This window comes from Haliotis rufescens, unplaced genomic scaffold (genome assembly GCF_023055435.1).
Source record: "Haliotis rufescens isolate VD_foot unplaced genomic scaffold, xgHalRufe1.0.p SCAF_18, whole genome shotgun sequence".
Lineage (NCBI taxonomy): Eukaryota > Metazoa > Mollusca > Gastropoda > Lepetellida > Haliotidae > Haliotis > Haliotis rufescens.
The window spans coordinates 11,727,605-11,748,284 of NW_025963868.1; the positions used below are offsets into that span (position 1 = coordinate 11,727,605).

Sequence of the window (20,680 nt, forward strand, 5' to 3'; positions counted from 1 at the left end):
CAGTATAATACAACTAGATTACTACTTTCACCACAACATGTTATATACTTCGACCTGGAAAAAAACATATATTAAAGTTATATTCATATTGTGTTTATATAACTCCTATAGCTACCCACCAGAATGTGTAAGCGAGTATCGACAATTGGACAGTTTTTTGGTAAGATGCATTTTTGATTACAACACAAGGTACACGGACCTGGAAAATTGGTGCGAAATGACTCAGCGCAATTACGCCGGGGACAATGATATTGTATGACTATTCTAGATAAGGAAATATGCATATATAACTGTGGTTAATAAATTTTAATAAAAAGAAAAGTATTGAAATTTTTTAAATTTAATAATACATCTTACAGTGCATAGGCATGGAGACATCCTTGACTTTAAGGTCGTGATTCACAGTTTGGACGTGCATGTTTAATCCGTGGCAGACAATTTGGATGCTTGCATGCTAGCATGGAATATGATTATCACAACGTGGTTATTTCAGTCTGAACATCCCAAATGAAAAAAACTCTTTTCTTTGAACATAAACAACGCTAATGCAAAGCCTCAGCATACTGAAAATTAACATCTACATGGCCGGTTATGCTGCAAAGAGGAACAGCTTAAAACGAACATTATCTCTTTGAAGAGGTTATCTAGCAGGGAAACACTCATGACCTGTCACGGACCAGTCGTACACGTGTGGCGTCACGTCGCACAACATCCGGCGTCCAGCCATACGCAGACTTTTTCACAGCATAAATAAAGACTATAAAAGGATCGGGTATAATTTTCAATTATTTTCCGCAATATTTCTTTCCACAACTGGGCCAAACACTATGATTAAATTATAAACATTGGAAAAGCAGGGATGTGTGTAAACTTATTGAACATACACGTGACCATCTATTTGTGAATGAGAGCTCGCCCATACGGATCTGAGCGATTTGTATTCATGAATCGGCAGTGTCTAGTATGTTCTCATTAACATCACACGAAGAATGGAAACCCCCCACCAACAAAGTGATTACATGATCCAAATACGCCAGGATAGACAATGAAACATTATCCCTTTGGTATATGTACCGACAACTGCACGCAACCACAAACTGGCAGTAATGCAAGTTGTACATTGTGAAAATATCTAAAGGTATGTATTTATCAGTACCTAAACCCGGAAAAACAGCTGCAGGTGAGCGAATGCTGATTGTAGGAATATTTCCTCCTTCATAAGGATGTATTTCACAGATTGCGGAATGCTGCACGTTGCTCTGTGTGTATTTCATGTGTAGTAACTTATTTCAACCGAATATTGACGAGAGGAAGTTTGATTTAGGAGAAACATGGACACAAGGATTCGCCTGATTACTCTGCTGTGTATAGGATGGTTTACGTACACAAATAACAGTAGGTTTGAATTTCTAATCACCCGAAGGATGGAACCATCGGGATGTCGTAGGTGTAATGTAATAGTGATTGTACCACTTTATATCCTATCTGTTTCGTGTTTGCATGTTACTGTTATTTGGGTATTGTAAGTACTTGAAGAACGACAAAGAATGCCATTGCATGTTTGTGTTCTGATTGCTTCTCATGCTGGTTGTATCTTGGAATGTTACAGGTGGTCTCCCTCTAGAACTCACTCAGTTCCAGTCAGGTGGTAATATCACCTTAGTCTGCAGTTCCATCAACACCACTATCAGCACGTCATTCAGATATTGGTATTTGGATGAGGTGCGAGTTCTCACGTCAGTGTTTGTAGGTCATCATCATGGTTGTAACAGAAACCCACCCAATAATGATACTGCATATCGTTACGACCTATTCACATCAAATGATGGCAGTGTAAGCTGTGGTGACCACCAGCACAACATGACACTAACCACAACTAAATACATCCAAGCTGGGGCAGTGTGGCGGTGTGAGGATCAACGCAATAGAGTCAGTAACAACCTTACGTTGGGTATGATCTTTTTGTTATGCGCTCATACTCCTTTATTTACATCAACGTGTCCTTTCTGATCCCATACATCATGCTATGACACATTGTGCAAGAACGGATGCAGATGTAACTGATTCATGAAATATATACCTGGGAATCATACGTACCTGTTTAAGAACTATGAACACGCCATCTACAAATTAAGAACTTTTAAATCGGTCACCCACAGATACATACGGTATTAGCACTATCCAAGAGTGAGGTGAAGTTGTTACGTCGCGTCCATCATTACTCCACTTATATAGCGACGTCCATGTACGTGTGTGTGAGTGTGTGTGTGTGTGTGAGTGAGTGTGTGTGTGCGCGCGTGCGTGCGTGCGTGCGTGCGTGCTTTTGTGTGTGTGTGTGTGTGTGTGTGTGTGTGTGTGTGTGTGTGTGTGTGTGTGTGTGTGTGTGTGTGTGTGTGTGTGTGTGTGTGTGTGTGTGTGTGTGTGTGTGTGTGTGCGTGTGTGTGGTTGCTTGTATTGGTCAGGAAACATGCCTGTTTCAAAGTGATACCTCAGACAGCGTGGCGCAGTTTAAATGCATTCCCCATTCAGAAACAGTAGACTAACTCCGAACAGACAAAACCGTGTTTTTCCCCAAGGGGAATACTATGCCTTGTCGTATGACCTGGCCTGTTGTCAAAGCCACTGATCTTCCCCTCTCAGGACAAACGCTCTAACCGGTTGACCATGGAGGCGGTCAACATAAAATCGCTTGTTCATGTGTATCAATATTGAGCTAGTAAATGTCACAAATAATATTTATTATTTATGTATGCAGCCATTCCTGGGACTACTGATAAGTCAACTACACCACTGACTGATTCAGCAACAACGATCACCACAGACAGCGATACTCATGGTAGATTTGTATCAGTTAAACTAACGATGTATTATATATTTAGAGAAACATTGTATTGATACCAGTGATGCCGTTGACACTAATGCCAGCAAAAGCCTTTTTATCTGTTTTAATAATCCTCTGTATGTCATTAACCTAATATATGTTTCAGCTATCTACAAATTTAGTAACTTTGTATGTAAAATGTTCGAACGCCCGTTCCTAAACACACTAAAATGAACATGATGTGGCTCGTCTATCGGAATATTCAAACTATAGAAGTGTGTTATTTTATGTCCTCTGTTGTGAGCGAGCAAATTTCATAATTATCTGTATATATTATTTATGTCGTCAGGCTTTCACGGGACTACTTATAAGAGAAGTTCACAGCTGACAATGTTGGAAAATCTTACAACTATCAAGATGACTTCTGCCCCGAGCAACGATTATCAAGGTAGTTGTGTACTAGTCGTCATACTAACCTTTGGGTACGATATATATCATATTTAGAAACATTCATGAATAGATAACAAAACCATATACTGACCCAGGACATAGCAAGACATAGCAACAATGTGCACTGAATGTACATTTAAAACAAACAGTACTGTGATATATCTCTAGACATTGCGGTTTTCACATGATATTGTGATAGATCCCCTCCATTATTTCGGTGCGGCATTTTATTAAACTTATTATATTGACGTAGCTTTGTCATTGTAAACGAATGATCTATTATAAATAACAGAGTAAACAATATTGTTGTCACGTCACGATAAGTGGCACGGAAAAAAACATGGACCATACACCCATTACTAACGACGTGCTTATTAACGTCATCGGGTAACCGAAGAAAAGTTGGATCAGCTGAATTCTAATGTTAGTTGGCCATGATGGCAATTAAAGATTACTGATATTAAGAAACTTAAGAATGTAGTACTCATATATAATCTCTATCTCTGCTTAGTATGGAATACTGTAAGGGACATTCTCGCGATCTCGCATTCTCGCGATCTCGACCTTTGGAAACGAGGTAAATATGCCCAAAACACGAGAATGCGAGATCGCGAGAACGCGAGATTTGGCCAAAATCTCGCGTTCTCGCGATCTCGCATTCTCGTGTTTTTGGTACATAGCACTTTTTGTCAAAAGTCGACAACGCGAGAATGCGACATTTGGACATGATGCAAAATCTCGCAATCTCGCAATCTCGACTTGTCAAATTAGGCCACAAAATAACGAAATCGCGAGAACGCGAGAATGCGACATTTCATTTTCTCGCGATCTCGCGTTCTCGTGTTCTCGCGTTTTAGACGCTGTCCGTGCGCATGCGTAATATCATAAGGTCAAGCGCATGCGCACGTTAGTAGTCCTTTGGTCATGCTTCTTTCATGCCCTTCATTCTCCAAGTAGTATTTAGCAAACTTATGACTTGAGCTTGAAAATGCTATGTAATTTACATACACAAAGTCTGAGTCATCTCCCGTTGTTACAGTTTCCTATGTACTTTATAATAAAACCATAAACATGCTCAATATAATTTAACAAAAGAAATTGTGTCTATGAATGTCCAATGATGGTGAAAACATAAATGTGTCCGAAAGCTGGAAACAAAACTATTACCGTCAGTGAGTGAGTGAGTAATATTGCTTAAAGCCGCATCAGCAGTATTGCAGTTATTCGCGGCTACACTGTCAGTTACAGAAATAATCACAAGCCAGTGAGTTTCTCAATGAGGCAATTTTATACACGGCTAGAATATTCATTAAAATAAAATTCTCACAGACCAATTTGTAGCATTCGGATAAAATGATATTGTCCGATGTTGGTTTTTTTTTGTTTTTTATACGATACCATATTCGCTACTTTAATTAATAGATTTTCATCCGCTCCCGCCTGACAACAAAACATCCTGCCTTACATTTTTCTAATGCCCTCAAATTCCTAGAAATAGAAGTATCGTTAATATGAGTGTTCCTACTTTCTTTACCTGATAAAATACTCCGTACACGTAGCCCTACTGAGCACACATGATGCATGCGAATCGCATCCGCCGACAGCAATTGTACACATATGCCTAAAGTAGGCCGATAAGAACAAAATAAAAACGTTAAAACTAAAATGCCTCCTGTCTCCCATGTTTTTAAAAAATCAATCAAACTGTAACTATTAATTTTATTGCGGCCTTAACATTCAAATGACAGGCATGCTTATACTGGAAAAGTACCCCCAATATCCAGCCTGGGGCACCGGCATGACTCTGAATAAGTGAGTGAGTTTGGCTTAACACTGCTTTGAACAGTGTGTTTATTTTAGTTATATCCCGGCTTGTCGGTTTAAAGGGGCACTAATCTTCTTCTCGGCTGTCTAACACTGCCAGCTTGGGCTCACTATCTGCCGATTTGCTCACTGACGCAACTGAGCGTGACAAGAGACGGGACTACCGTGTTCAAGAACATTGATTGGTTACCTGTAATCTCTGAATCTCAGACAAAGGGCGCATGTTAATTAATTTCTTCAGCCTAAACAAACGGACAAAAAGAACGATGGAAGCTCACCGGATGTCGTTATTTGTGAATACCCCAGATGGTTATAAACTGAGGGCCAAAAGAAACGTTACCAACATTAACTGATTTGCCACTTTGAAACAAAGATGCCAACCTGTTCAAAAACAGTAAAGAACACATTTAACGAATACAGCCTTCATGTTCTCTGTCGTTCTTTGCACGTGCTTTGCGGATTTGGGGAAATATTGGTGTTTTTCAGCAATTTTTTAAAACAATCTTCCCCAAATTATCGTGCAATTTCCGGGTATAAATTACGTAGGGATCTGTTCCCTATCAATGGTTGCGATGATTAACACCAACGAACATGCCAAGACTTACCGCTGTCCAGAAGGAGAGAGCCATAGGTATGCTGCAGATGGGAGCGACACAGAGAGCGGTTGCCATTAACATGAACTGCTCCAAGATGACCATTACCAGACTGGTCTCACGTCTCCGACAGACTGGCAGAACCGCAGACAGACCACGGAGTGGCAGACCATAGGTCACGACCCCGCAGGATGACCGCTTTTTACGGGTACGTCATCTGAGGAACAGATTTCTTACTGTGACGTCATCAGATGCCAACAGCTTAGGACATCCGGCCAGCAGACAAACAGTGACCAGACGACTACGACATTATGGTCTCCGGGCTTATCGCCCTTTCAAAGGCATGACCTTGACCCGTCAACATCGACGTGCCAGATTGACGTGGTGCAGACAACTCAGCGATGGCAACAAAGGGAATGGCGGCGAGTGCTGTTTAGTGACGAGAGCAGGTTCCAACTCTTCAAACCTGATGAGCGGACGCGAGTGTATCGACGACGTGGTGAACGTACGGCTCCTTGTTGTGTCCAGGAGGTGGAACCTTTAGGGGGCGGAAGTGTGATGGTCTGGGGCGACATTTGCGGAGACGAGAAGACGGAACTTGTCATCATCGAAGGCAATCTGACAGCACAACGCTACATTGACAATATCTTACGGCCAGTGGTTCTTCCTTTCACCCAGCGTCAACAACGGACGGTGTTCCAACAAGATAACGCCACACCCCATAAAGCCCGTATTACTAGAGACTTCCTCAACGCCAACAACGTGACTGTCCTGCCGTGGCCAGCTCGAACACCAGATCTGTCACCCACAGAACATCTCTGGGACCAGCTGGGGCGTCGTCTTCGGAAACGTCAACATCCTCCCTTCACGAGACAAGCGTTGATCGTTGCCCTCCGTGAGGAATGGAATCGTAAACCTGCAGTCGATGTGAGGACGCTTGTCTACTCAGTGCGACGCCGCATTCGAAGATGCATTGCCGCTCATGGAGGTCATATCCCGTATTGAACGGTCTGGGCCGTCGTCACATTAAAGTTGTAACCAATGTTGTTGATCGAATACTGGACGAATGACCCCTTGTAAAGAAATGTCCCTGTTGGAGGTCAAGGACTTTGTTGTTGAATTAGTAAATTCGCATTTTACTGTTCTAAATTATATATTTCTACAATACAATTGTTATTGCTGCTTCAATTTGTTTTGGTCATATTTTATCCTAGAAATATCGTTGGTAACGTTTCTTTTGGCCGTCAGTTTATTTTTATAGTATCCGAGCAGTGAAAGCATTTTCGGATTTTGGATTGCGCGGATAATACGATTGCTATCTCTTGTTGTCATCCACGTTTTGGGGCATAACCCTACACCTGTGTCTTTGTTGCCATTCACTAGAAGCTCAGTTAATGAACCTATTACAGGTATAGTTAGTAGTAGCACTACTCAGATTACCTGACAACGGTTCCCATTTGGCATGTCTTGTGTCTGGGGCAATTATTTCATCTGAATCCAGGTTTGAATTGAGGTGAAATGTATGTTATGTAATATTCACGTGGCAGCCAAGCAAGAGGAGTGATCAGTTCATTTACTTTTTTGTACACGGATCATTCCTCGCCATCAAAAGTTCCACAGAAAATACGTTCATTGATTAATCACTGTTATCTTGCACAGTGGATTTGTAAGTGTTTACATGTGTAGGTTTACTAAAGCAGACAGAATACACTCATATCATGGCGTGAAGTGCCGATGTAAAAACAACATACTTCGTTCAAAGGATTAGCCGATAATACGTTTATTGATTGTTCATTGCTTTCTAACTCCATGGATATTTTTAAAGCACCATAGACATCATGAACATAATTGTCACACGTGCTATCTTAGCTGACCGATGAGACTTGCCACCTTTGTAAAAACATCTGAAAGAAACTTAGTGATCAGTTGCAAAACGAACACGGGTTATAATATCCAGAAACGCTCTATGTATATATTTTAACATTTGAATGTAACAGAGCCATGTGACGTCGAATAAGTTTATTTGTACAGCTGCAGACGTATGGGATATTGTTCCTGTATGTGAATATTCACGGATACATTCCTCGAACAAGGAAGCTGCCCAAATGTATACATAAAACTGCGGTGGGTCGTAATTATGATATTTGCATTTTGTTTTCATTCATTTGCTGTTGCATTGGATAGAATCAGTTTTGTTTCTCTTGTACCTGTAGGCGTGTATACATGTATATTACACTCAATGTGTAAAAAGTGATTCACTCAGGCAATTTATAAAATGTCTAAATATTTCAGTAATATAAAAAATTGACTGAATCCAAGTCCAGATTGACTAACAATTTTTAAGAGGTTCAAAAGGGCTTAAAAATAGACTATTTATCCTAGTATTAGAGTGAGTGAGTGTGTTTGTTTTTACCCCCCTTTTAGCACTATTTCAGCAATAACCACTAGGCTACCCGACCGCCCCGCTAGTATAAGAAGCCAAAACTATAGAAACGTACTTTGAATTTTGTTTTCTTTTAATCCTATCATTTTCAGTCACAGGGTGATGAAATTGACCGATTTTCAGTCAATTTGTAAAATAACTGAATATTTAGGCGTTGCAAAAATTGCCTTCGTGAAACTTTATACATTTTGGCTAAACAATATACCCACAATGAAATACTATCAATAAAAGCGATACATGCGCTTACGAATGGCGCAGCACAGGTCGCGAACTAGTCTTGATATCTGCTATATCATCCGGATACTCACGGGGGAGGTTGGGTGGGGGCGGGGAGGGGGGACAATAACTAAGGCAACAACCAGTCTCGGGGCATTTCTGTAGATCAGTGTCCCTTTAAAATGAGAGGAAACCTTCCATTGTAGGTTTCTGGCACATCCAAGGGACGCAACTCTACACAACGAATTGCGACAAGGAAAGGCGACTGTATAGGAAATCAGCACAAAAACACGAGAACGCGAGATCGCGACACTTGTCCAATGTCGCAATCTCGCGTTCTGGCGTTCTCGTGTTTTTGAAAATAGTTACATATAACTGTATAGGCAATTAGCACAAAAACGCGAGAACGCGAGAACGCGAGATTGCGACATTGGTCAAGTGTCGCGATCTCGCGTTCTCGTGTTTTTGTGCTTATAGCCTATACAGTTGTATGTAACTATTTTCAAAAACACGAGAACGCGAGATTGCGACATTGGTCAAGTGTCGCGATCTCGCGATCTCGCGTTCTCGCGTTTTTGTGCTAATTGCCTATACAGTTGTATGTAACTATTTTCAAAAACACGAGAACGCGAGAACGCGAGATTGCGAGATTGGTCAATTCTCGCGATCTCGCGTTCTCGTGTTTTTGTGCTAATTGCCTATACAGTTGTATGTAACTATTTTGTAAGGTAATTCGTCACGGTAAACTCGCGTGCAACGGCGTGAACTGAGGTGCGCACAAACCATTGTATCCAACATCTTTAAGACACTGCTTATTACTGTCTACAAACCCAAAAAGTTGGAAGAATGATGTTGGATGATGAATAAAATCTCACGCTCGTGTCTTTTGACATCAAAACGACGAAATAAACCACAAGGTTCATAGAAATTTCTGCTTTGCAAATTAATGCAGTTTATTTCAAATTGGCTGCTCAAAATCACGTGACTTTTGACAATGTCAGAATGCACATTTTCCAAGTCTTTTGATTATACAGAAATATAAATGTAGACTGGTAACATAATAAAGTCAAGAACACGCTCCCTTTCTTGCCTGTGAACTGACTGAATTTGACAAATATTGTCTGACAACTAACAGCCAAATAACCAACATGGATGCCAAATGGTATTTTTCAGAAAGAGTTTGTTTGTTTGTTTGTTTGTTGTTAACGCCGCACTCAGCAATATTCCAGCTATATGACGGCGGTCTGACATCAAATATATAAACACTCATTTGGGTGGCCCAGTCGTCTAAGGCGCCGCGATTCTCTGTGCAGAGTTGCGTCAGTTGGGCACGCCCGAAACCTATGATTGTGGGTTCGAATCCCGGTTCGCCCTGATTATGTTTCTTGTTTCACCATACCCGTTCTCGTGGGCTTCATCGAAGAGGTAAACGTCTGAGACCTGCATCACTTTGGGCTTTCCTCTCATATTAAGCTGACACGCTGTGATATAACTGGAATACTGATAAAAGCAGTGTTAAACCCAACTCTCGCACTTACTCTATAGATGACTACGCGTTTAATCGCTAAAAACATCGAAGAACGAAGCGGGATGTATTATACGATTAATCATGACGTCATTTCAGATGATTCGATTGTGATCTTGTAACATTATAACGCAGTGAGTGACGACGTTAATTGTGAGAGGGAAGTGACCGTCAGTTTGCTCTCCATTGATGTTGTGGCACTTCTATCGTAATGGCGGCTGCATGAAGACGATAAACATCCCAGTGTCACCCACAGGGTACGGGTAATTTACATGTTTGTCGTGTCTCGAAATATGAATTGTAAATAGTGTATCGTGCCAAATATATGGTGAGTTACTGAATAAATACAGCAGTTTCAAGAAAGTGATAATTGTATTTATAATGTTAAGTGTATTTTACAACATGGACCAGGTTTATATTGTATCTTATGAGTGATGTCGGGATCGAGTTATCGCCCTTGATGAATTGTTTGTTTATTATAGGGTTAAGATAATGATTTTGTATATCATTGATTATTAAGTTCATGTTCATGTACAGAATATAGACGTATGTTTATATGAACTGAATGATTGTGTGAATATGTATGTGTATGAAACCTATGCAGTATTGTTTTTATAATGTTATTGTTTTGTACATTAAAGGATGTCATTATCTACTCTGGCAATAAACACTCACACCCGTAGCCTATGTTTGAAATTGTATTTTCCTTCACAATCCCCGGTTACAATATGACAATCGGTTTTGGGAGAAAAGGTACGTGTAATCGACCTGAGGATTGTGTGAGCATATGCGGGAAATACCCGCCTTAAATAGGGGTAAATATTTTTAAACCTTGTACATTTTATCAACATCCTTAAAGAGGCTGTACATAATGTTGATATCTCATATAATCATTAAACGACTCGTGGTTGTTGTTTATTGTACAATAAAACACTAGCCCCTCATGGTTTATTCTCCCTGCAGTGTTTTATTGTACTCCCACTCGTCGTTTATTTCTTTAACAGTGGCCCGCTCATTTATGATAACATGCGGGCGGTTTAATGATAGTTTTATCCATTTTAACTATAAAATAATGTAAAGCGGGATGTTTTGTAGTCAGGTTGGAGCGGATGAAAATATGATAATTAGTTTTGTATTTCAAATTGGTCAATGAGAATTTTGCCTTTCATGAATATGCTAGCCGTGTATAACATTGCCTCATGGAGAAACTCACTGGCCTGTGATTATTTCTGTAACTGTAGTACTGCTGGTGTGGCTTTAAGCAATATTACTCACTCACTCACTGACGGTAATAGTTTTGTTTCCAGCTTTCGGACACATTTATGTTTTCACTATCATTGGACATTCATGTACACAATTTCTTTTGTTAAATTATATTGAGCATGTTGAGGGTTTTATCATAAAGTACATAGGAAACTGTAACAACGGGAGATGACTCAGACTTTGTGTATGTAAATTACATAGCATTTTCAAGCTCAAGTCATAAGTTTGCTAAATGCTACTTGGAGAATGAAGAGCATGAAAGAAGCATGACCAAAGGACTACTAACGTGCGCATGCGCTTGACCTTATGATATTACGCATGCGCACGGACAGCGTCTAAAACGCGAGAACACGAGAACGCGAGATCGCGAGAAAATGAAATGTCGCATTCTCGCGTTCTCGCGATTTCGTGTTTTTGTGGCCTAATTTGACAAGTCGAGATTGCGAGATTGCGAGATTTTGCATCATGTCCAAATGTCGCATTCTCGCGTTGTCGACTTTTGACAAAAAGTGCTATGTACCAAAAACACGAGAATGCGAGATCGCGAGAACGCGAGATTTTGGCCAAATCTCGCGTTCTCGCGATCTCGCATTCTCGTGTTTTGGGCATATTTACCTCGTTTCCAAAGGTCGAGATCGCGAGAATGCGAGATCGCGAGAATGTCCCTTACAGTATTCCATAGCTTAGTATGCCTAAAACCTAGTTTTGTACAGTTCTGCGGAAAGGTTACTCGTATCTATCGGGTTACGCGTATCACAACTTCATGTTCGTTATTCTGTTAAGGCCTGATGAGACTCATACTTTGTACGAGCTGAAAGCGCTAACCAATTACAACTGTGTTTAATATTACTCCGCTTATTCCAATTTTACTATAGTGTGCCTGAGAGCTAGAGTGAGTGAGTGAATATGGTTTTACGCCACTTTCAGCAATAATCCAGCAATATCACGGCGGGGGACACCAGAAATGGGCTTCACACATTGTACCCATGTCGGGAATCGAACCCGGGTCTTCGGCGTGACGAGCGAACACTTTAACCACTAGGCTACCCAACCGCCCCCCCTGGGAGCTAGATCTTTACTGTGCTTCGAAAACTTCCCAATCAAACTAAATTATATGGTGAAACATTGTCAATTAAATACTAGTAACTTTGTATCATTGCTCCTCATAGACCGACGTCACCATCTCTATCTGCGTGTATACAGCATGGACTCTCTTCATGTAAAAGATATGTAGTCTTAGATTATTCAGTACTTATATCATTGCTTATATATACGAACTCATAAATGTACTTATATAGACTTATCCATGTGCCAAGTTCACGGACAGTATGCTTACTTGCCCAGTATTTGTTTTCTCTTCAAGATGATGCCATGTATATCGCTGCTGGGACAGGTGGAGGAATCTTCATCCTCATTATAATCGTTATCTGTGTATGTGTTGTAAGTACGAGAAGAAAAGGAAACGTCACAGAAGGTAAACTACACCTCTTTGATGACGGTCAGAACATATTACTATTATTTGGTATCAGATTCTAATTTGATGTTAAGTGATTGAAGATGAAACTGGAACATTGCTGACAGCGTTATAAAGCATTCCAGATGTAAAGATTAAATGTCAGTTTCATAAAATGTAATAACATACAGCTCTCATCTGTCATATCATTTTCTTATCCCTACTTGTAATAAAAGAGCTTATTTGAATATACATCAACCCATATCACAAGAGTAATAATAACAGAAATAGGATAAATGAACAATTGTATTGGTCGTCAAGTCTGTTCACAGCTACCAGCGATGCAGACAATGGTGCAGAGGTCTCAGAAAACCCACTTTATGTTACGTGAGTAGAGTGCCAAGTATTTCCACTGTATACCACCATTGAATTTCATGATCACGCAATGCCCGGGACCGCCTCCGTGGTCTAGTGGTAGAGCGTCGCTATGTAAGTGCAATAATCTTGGACGCGACGTTAAACTCGATTTCACCTCACCTCACCTCGCCTCACCTTACCTCACCTCACCTCACCTCACCTCACCTCACCTCACCTCACCACAATGCCCGTATGAGTCGTCATAGGTGTATTGTTTTTATAGGTATCAGAAATCGTTCAATAACCACCAAATAGACAGTTCCCTTCCACTGATTTATCCACCTGAACTAGAAATAAAGAAGACAAATGAAACCACTTCGTATGTTTCATATGTAGAACTATGCACAAAGATTCAGAGGGATAAAACACTAGACTACATGACAAGTGGAATGGCTTAAACTTTCCAACAGTCAACTTTCCCTTTATGTCAAGCAGTATTCCAGAAGGTACAGCTATTGGTGTCTACATTTCACAACTTTTAAAGAACATTCGATCATGCACTTTCAATCAAGATTTCAAAAAGAGCGTAATACATTCCTTGCTAAGAAGCTGTTTGATCAAGGTTACAACATTCGAGGTAACATTCCTGGCCTCAGAAAAGCTTTAAAAATGTTAACTGTAGACACGTGGGGAACATTGAGGCTTCATTCCCTGTTCAGACTTGTTCCCGTTTTTTTTTTCATGTGATTATTTGACTTGTGTTTGCATGTGACGGGTGCCGCTGATGGGGCGAACACCTGGTATAACCACTATTTAATAGTGATTCATAAACACATGCTAATGATATAGTCCGAATCGAACAATCGACTGTGTTTTTCGCGGGAATATGGAAAGGGTTTTGTCGCATTTATGCAGTACATAATACGTTAATTAATTGTTTTCATCATAAAACTCTCCATAGATGTGGGTGAGCTTGTCGCCTTCATTTAAATGTATTCATTAATATAATTAACACACACAACAACGGTCGCATCATCAACCCTTATCACGGGTAATTCATCGTTCAAATATTTTCTTCATAATTGTTCTTTTATAATGATAATGCAACTGGGTTTTTTTTAAAAACGCACATTTTTGTATCCGCAGGTAGTTCTAAAATATTTTCAAATTTGTATTGTATTAATAAGCGTGATCGTTTGTTGCATGTTGTTGGAGGACAATGGACTATAAATAGACACATTAGATCTTGATGCTACGTAAAGGTGACCACGCTTGTCGTAAGAGGCGACTAACGGGATCGGGTGGTCAGGCTCGCTTATCGAACCCAATTGATCGGATCGATGCCGATGATATTAAGAACTGGATTGTCTGGTCCATACTGGATTATTTACAGACTGCCGTCCTATAGCTGGGATATTGCTGAGTGTGGCGTTAAACAACACACCAACCAACCAGTGATACTGCGGGTAACGCTAATCACCTTTAGGGAAGTCGACAGATCAATGGTATCGCCTCAAATGTGAAAAAAAATTATTATTCATGAAAATGTTGAAACTTATTCCTGCAAATGTTTCCCAGTGTTGAAAAGAGCAATAACTTAAAAACAATATGATATTTCTTTTCAGATACCAAGTTGAACCTGTTGACAACAAAGTGCACTTCAATGGTAAGTCTTTTCTATTGTGGTTTTCTTCACTTCATCTGACTATTGTATTCAAATTGTGATTATAGTTTGAGTGCTGCCTTCTACATTAAGCTTAATAATTTCAGGAAGAATATCTAGGGAGAATAATATGATGTTACTTGTTAAAATATGAACACCATAATTCTATATTCAACTGCCGTACCAGACAATGCACCCGAACACCTACTTGCTCTTGGCGGCGCTGTCGACGTTTGTGATCTGAATGACGTACGAGACAAAACACCCAAGCACCTGTCGGCTGTAGGTGGTGCTATCAACGTTGATGATATGTATGCCGTCCCGGACAAGACACCCAAACACCAGCCAGCTGAAGGCGGTGCTGTGAACATTGGTGATCTGTATGCCGTACCGGATATGCCAATGAAAACAAAGAACGGAACGTGTAAGTATACACGGAAGTGTGATTGACCGGACAACGGGTTAGAATGCGTCTCCTTATCCATGTTTGTCGTAAGTGGCTCTAAATGGGCCGGGTGGTCTGGCTCGATGACTCAGTTAATAAGTCAACTAGCGGCATCGGGTGGTTAGAATCGGCGACTTGGTCCATGCATGTCATTGTATCCGAATGTTTAAGATGCTCATGATATCAGTCACTGTGTTGTCTGGTCCATAATCGATGATTTACAGACCCCATCAAAAAGCTGTAATATTCGCGGTTAAACAGCAAACAGCAAACAAACAAACTTGGTACATTGTGTGTCATCTTTGCCCAACGACGTAGGACATTTACCATAACAGTAACCGTCAGTTTGTCTAGTCCAGACTCGACTATTTAAAAGATGTCATCGGGAATATTTAACTGAAGCGTAAAACAACTTACCTACAAAATGTAACACCCCTTGAGGGATTTATGACAGAAAGAAAATGTTGATGTTTGGATGGAATATGTGTGGATGACATAAACACATTGGTTGTTGCAGATAGTACTTGGTCCGAAGCTGACAATGAGTACAGTGAAATCTAAATAGAGGAAGAGACGTCAGCTAATTCGGTCCTGTCAATGTTCTAGGCGACACAACGCTCACGTTTGTTCGACAGACAAATTCAAATGGGACCCTGCTCCTTGGGTGTTCTCCTTGTTGTGTACAGCTCTCGCTACTGTGATTAGGTCTGCGTTGAACTTAAACATTATTTCAATATAAAAAGTCTAAGTTGATATAAATGTACAGTAAACTACCTTTATAACGAACACGTTTTTAAATAACGAACTAACGGATATAACTTATTCTTTTTGGACCCTAGCCAGTTGCTGCATATATTCTTATAACGAAATATGGTTATAACGAACTACAACTAGAGGTACCTTTGAGTTCGTCATAACCGTAGTGTACTGTACGTCATACTTTTTGGAGTAAGCTGATCAACAATGTAATCCAGATGTACTATCGGTTGTCATGACCTCAAAGTCTGATGGTGGTTAGGAGAATACTTAAAACGTTCAGTTTTGATTTTGTCACAGCCGTCTCCTGAAAATGATATTTTAAACAATGGAATACAATAATGTACATGGCCGTCGACTTATTTCAATTGTCCTGCCAATACAATGACAATACGCAAATGTAAGCAATCCATGCCTGAAATATGGTCAATACGAGAACATATTTGAGCAGTTTCAAAAACAACATTATCATGTTGTTATTTCGGAATTGCCCATTTGTATTTCAGTATTATTGCTACTGTTTAATGTCAAATTAAAGAAGAAAATCGCATTGTTAGTAATGAGTTCAAAGTAATCGATCTTGTATTAGCTTACATCGTGAGCTGTTCAAAACCGTTTTATACTGTCGTGTAAGAGTCATATGTTTGAGAAAATGATGAGATGCCTTTTTTCACAATTAAGGTTGCTTGTTAAAGTGAAGTAGCAGAGAAAAGAACACTATCCCGTATGTGTTAAGTATAGTTTAACACTGTGGGTTTAAGTTGACACATATATGTCACATTATTCTGTTAGCATCGTGAGCAGTTCAAAACCGTTATGTTTATACTGTCGTCTAGCTGTTTTATATTTGTCATACATCATGAGATGCCTTTTTTTATATGTAAGGTTGCTTCTTAAACTGAGAAAACAACACTATCCTCTGTATGTGTTACGTAGTTTGACACTGTGGTTCTATGTGGTTTTAAATTGTTCAAACTTTAATATTTGTTTTGATTAACACATATATATGTTTTAGGTTATTATCACATTATTCTGTTAGCATCTATACTTATTTCAATGCAACAAATATTTATGTCATTGTTCCCACTAAACGTATATGACATGCATCAGTAAAGCTGGGATTTTCATCCAAAACTAACATCACTTCAATGCACTTGTCTCAAAATCTTTGAAGACCATTGCTATGATGTCACAATCAAATGACATCACTAATAAATTTTATCTGCCATTGTTGCTAGGCAACTGTATTTCTTACACTCAAGACATTGATTATTACTGAGTGATAACTGAAAAAGTTAGGGTTATGATTCTGGATGGTAAATAGGATCTTACTCTCGTCTCTGTTGATGTGACGTATATGCATCTCAACACAAACTGTTTATAACAGGATGTAATACTAGTATAGAATTAATTAGTGAGTGAGTGAGTTGGGTTTTAGGCCGCTTTTAACAGAATTCCAGTTATATCACGACGTGTCAGCTTAATGTGAGAGGAAAGCTCGAAGTTCGAGTTCTTGACGGTTGACAGTTGCTGCATGTGATCTTCTGATCTGGTCAGGGTGATCCCATAAATGTTCGACGGAGTTGATATCAGGAGAATTTCCCGGCAAGGGTAAAACGTGAATGTTCGCGTTGTTCAGAAAGTTCTGTGTGAGCCTTACCGTATGCGGTCTCACATTGTCTGAAGACAATGCCACGTGTCTGTTGCTGAATGAATGGTTCCACAACGTGTCTCATATTGAGTGAGTGAGTTAGTGAGTTGGGTTTACCGCCGCTTTTAACATTATTCCAGTTATATCGCGGCGTGTCAGCTTAATATGTAGGAGGAAAGCCCGAAGTGATGCAGGTCTCGGACGTTTACCACTTCGGTAAAACCCACAAGAACGGGTATGGTGCTGACAAACCTAGAAACATAATCGGGGCGAACCGGGATTCGAACGTGTCTCAAAGCTTCATCCCAATATCTCTGAGCATTCAAGATACTGGTGGTATAGTTCGTTTTGGACATTATGACATGTTCAATACATATCTGTGCGTTATTTTTCACATTGTTCAAACTTTAGTATTGTGAAAGCGTTCTTCTGGGACGTTTTTCTGTTACTTTATTGGTCGTATTGGTTGTCATTTGTTTTTACATTTATACTTATTAAATGCAGCACATATTTATTTTGTATGTTTCCACTCACGTCGTATCGCATGGGCCTGTTTGAATAACGACATTGCACATATCTATTTACGGTAAGTGTCGTTGATTTCAATCGTATCACGAATGTCAAACTTAGGGAAAATAGCGACCAGTAGAAATATTTGTCAAAACCGAATATGAATATACCAGGAAAATAGCGATAGAATATTTCAACAAATGTTAATGAAGCAGTTGATTCACGTATGGCAGGAAAATACTTCAGCAGGAATATGATAGTGTTTCAATGCGGTTTTCCTCCGCTGCGTATCTCGGGGAACACAGCCCAACGTTATGGTATTCATGTATTGTGTAACATTGTATCGCTTATCAGCAACATAGTTTGCAGTTAAGGCTTCCTCGCACAAAGTGCCTCAACAAAGGATGATTGTCATTGCTGCATGAACATTAAATTCAAGCGAATATATACCAGATATCACAGGGATGATTATCACAAACTCTCGGTAATATTGAAATGACTCGATTGGATCATGCTCCTATCGAACTAATTGTTGACTCGTGTATACTAGGTACTTAGGTCATACACGTAGCATACTGGGATTTCTGTGTAGTTTTTACATCCTGATTCCAGCTGATGATGCAAACAGTTATAAATGTACTTTATTTCTGCATGGCCCCCTGTATCATGTTTACAATGATTTATGTGTGCAGAAATTACACTTATTTTATTTTCACAATGTATTGTCCTTGTGATAAATCATTTACATTTTCAATTATTTTTGTCGTTTTTACATTAGGATTCTTGCTGATGATGATTATGCATAGTTATGAATGTACTATATTTCTGCATGACACCCTGTATCATACTGGGATTTTTGCGTATGTTTTACATCCTGATTCCAGCTGCAGAAATTACACTTATTTTATTTTCAATGTACAATGTATTTTCCTATTGCTCAATTTACATTTGCACACACACTGTAGTCGCACAGTCGTTGTTATGTTGTCCTACCTATTGATCAAGTTTAAGTGTTGGCTTTCCGCATCGAATAAAATATGCCTTAACTGAACATTTGTGTTCTTTTCACTCGCAAACCTAATATTTAATACTCTTAAAAACAGTCTAAACTTAACATGCGTAACTTCCATATTTCCATCTACAGTAAACTACGGTTATAACGAACTCAAAGGGACTACTAATTTTAGTTCGGTATAATCGTAGTTCGTTATAAGCATATATACAGCATAACTACAGCAAATAGTGGGGACCAAAAAAGTAAGTTCGTTATATCCGTCAGTTCGTTATAAGCGTGTTCGTTATAAACGTAGTTTACAAAGAAACTGAATTCCCAAACTAGTTCATCGTGCTAAGAAACCAAGGTTCCTAATCCGTGTTAGCAGACACAGTAGATCCTGGTAACATTTATGTTAATTTATTAAGCGTTCTCACACTCCGGCACCAGTGGTGACTCAGCTTAACACCACTGTCACGGGCTAATTTGCATATCACGTGACAGGATTTTTCTGTTGTTTGAAAACAAACGCGCTTTTTCAGAAATCAGTATAAAACGGACCAATGCAAGTATTTGAGGGCGCTTTACAAATTGTTTTGCATAATTATATAGATATGCTACTACAACTGCGACAGTGAGTTGCATGACAATCTATATTTATACATCAAAGTGACCGCATCGCTAGCTCTCCGTTGGACTTCAATGACAGCACGTGGAGCCGTAGAACCAATGTAAACAAAGGATAACTACGCAAAAACTGTATTAATGAACCGTAACCATTCTTTGACATTTGTTGATGAAAATGTGTAGACTTGTCAAACATGAAACGGACGAAAAGCATATGCAATATCTTGAATGGACTATGTAAGATTTGACGAATCGTCGCATGGCGCTGGCCTGTGGCAGAGGTACTATGCTGGCATGCAACCAAACAGTACAAGCGCTGAATGTTTTTGTCTATTGCCTTACACCATTCAGTGGGTGGGAAAGAATCGGGTTGTCAGGCTCGGTGGCTTGGTTGTTTGTGTGAACATGATGTTGTGTGTCATCGTTATCACTTGATTATCTGGCTCAGCGGCGATTATTTACAGGCCATCTTCATACAGCTATTGTATGTAGCTGAGGGCGGTGTTCAGCGACAAACAAATAAACATGTCAGTACTACTCAGTGTTACCCACTATTCATCAATATTCTTCAGTGATGTTCGGTATAATTCAGTATTGTTCTGAGACTGTAGAAGTAGATTTGTTTATTTGTATGTAAACTTCTTGCCTGTAATACAAAACAATGCATTGACATATTTCAAACATGCTTTTGCAACAACAACAACAACAAATAAATGCAGATATGTACTTTAAGGGGTTGCTTGAAACAAAAAATGTCATCTACATGACACTATTATTCTCTCTGGGGGCACGGGTTGCCCAGTCGTCGAAGGCGCTGCGATTCGCTGTGCAGAGTTGCGTCCCCTAGGCACGCCAGAAGCCTATGATTGTGGGTTCGAATCCCGGTTCGCCCCGATTATGTTTCTAGGTTTGTCAGCACCATACCCGCGCTCGTGGGTTTCACCGAAGTGATAGACGTCTGAGACCTGCACCACTTCGGGCTTTCCCCCCACATTAAGCTGACACGCCGTGATGTAACTGGAATACTGTTAAAAGCGGCGTTAAACCCAACTCACCCACTCACTACTATTTTCGCAAGCCAGTAAATGC

General features: G+C 39.8%; 1 protein-coding gene across 1 annotated transcript; it reads left to right on the forward strand.

Annotated features, from left to right (window-relative positions):
• The first annotated feature begins 1,309 nt into the window (after window positions 1-1,309).
• LOC124117995 lies at window positions 1,310-19,021 on the forward strand. Its single transcript, XM_048398219.1, has 9 exons — window positions 1,310-1,395; window positions 1,610-1,951; window positions 2,756-2,836; window positions 3,171-3,269; window positions 12,499-12,609; window positions 12,921-12,975; window positions 14,571-14,611; window positions 14,796-15,032; window positions 15,571-19,021. The coding sequence occupies exons 1-9, from the start codon at window positions 1,332-1,334 to the stop codon at window positions 15,612-15,614; spliced, it is 1,074 nt and encodes a 357-aa protein (XP_048254176.1). The 5' UTR covers window positions 1,310-1,331; the 3' UTR covers window positions 15,615-19,021.
• Window positions 19,022-20,680: the final 1,659 nt, after the last annotated feature.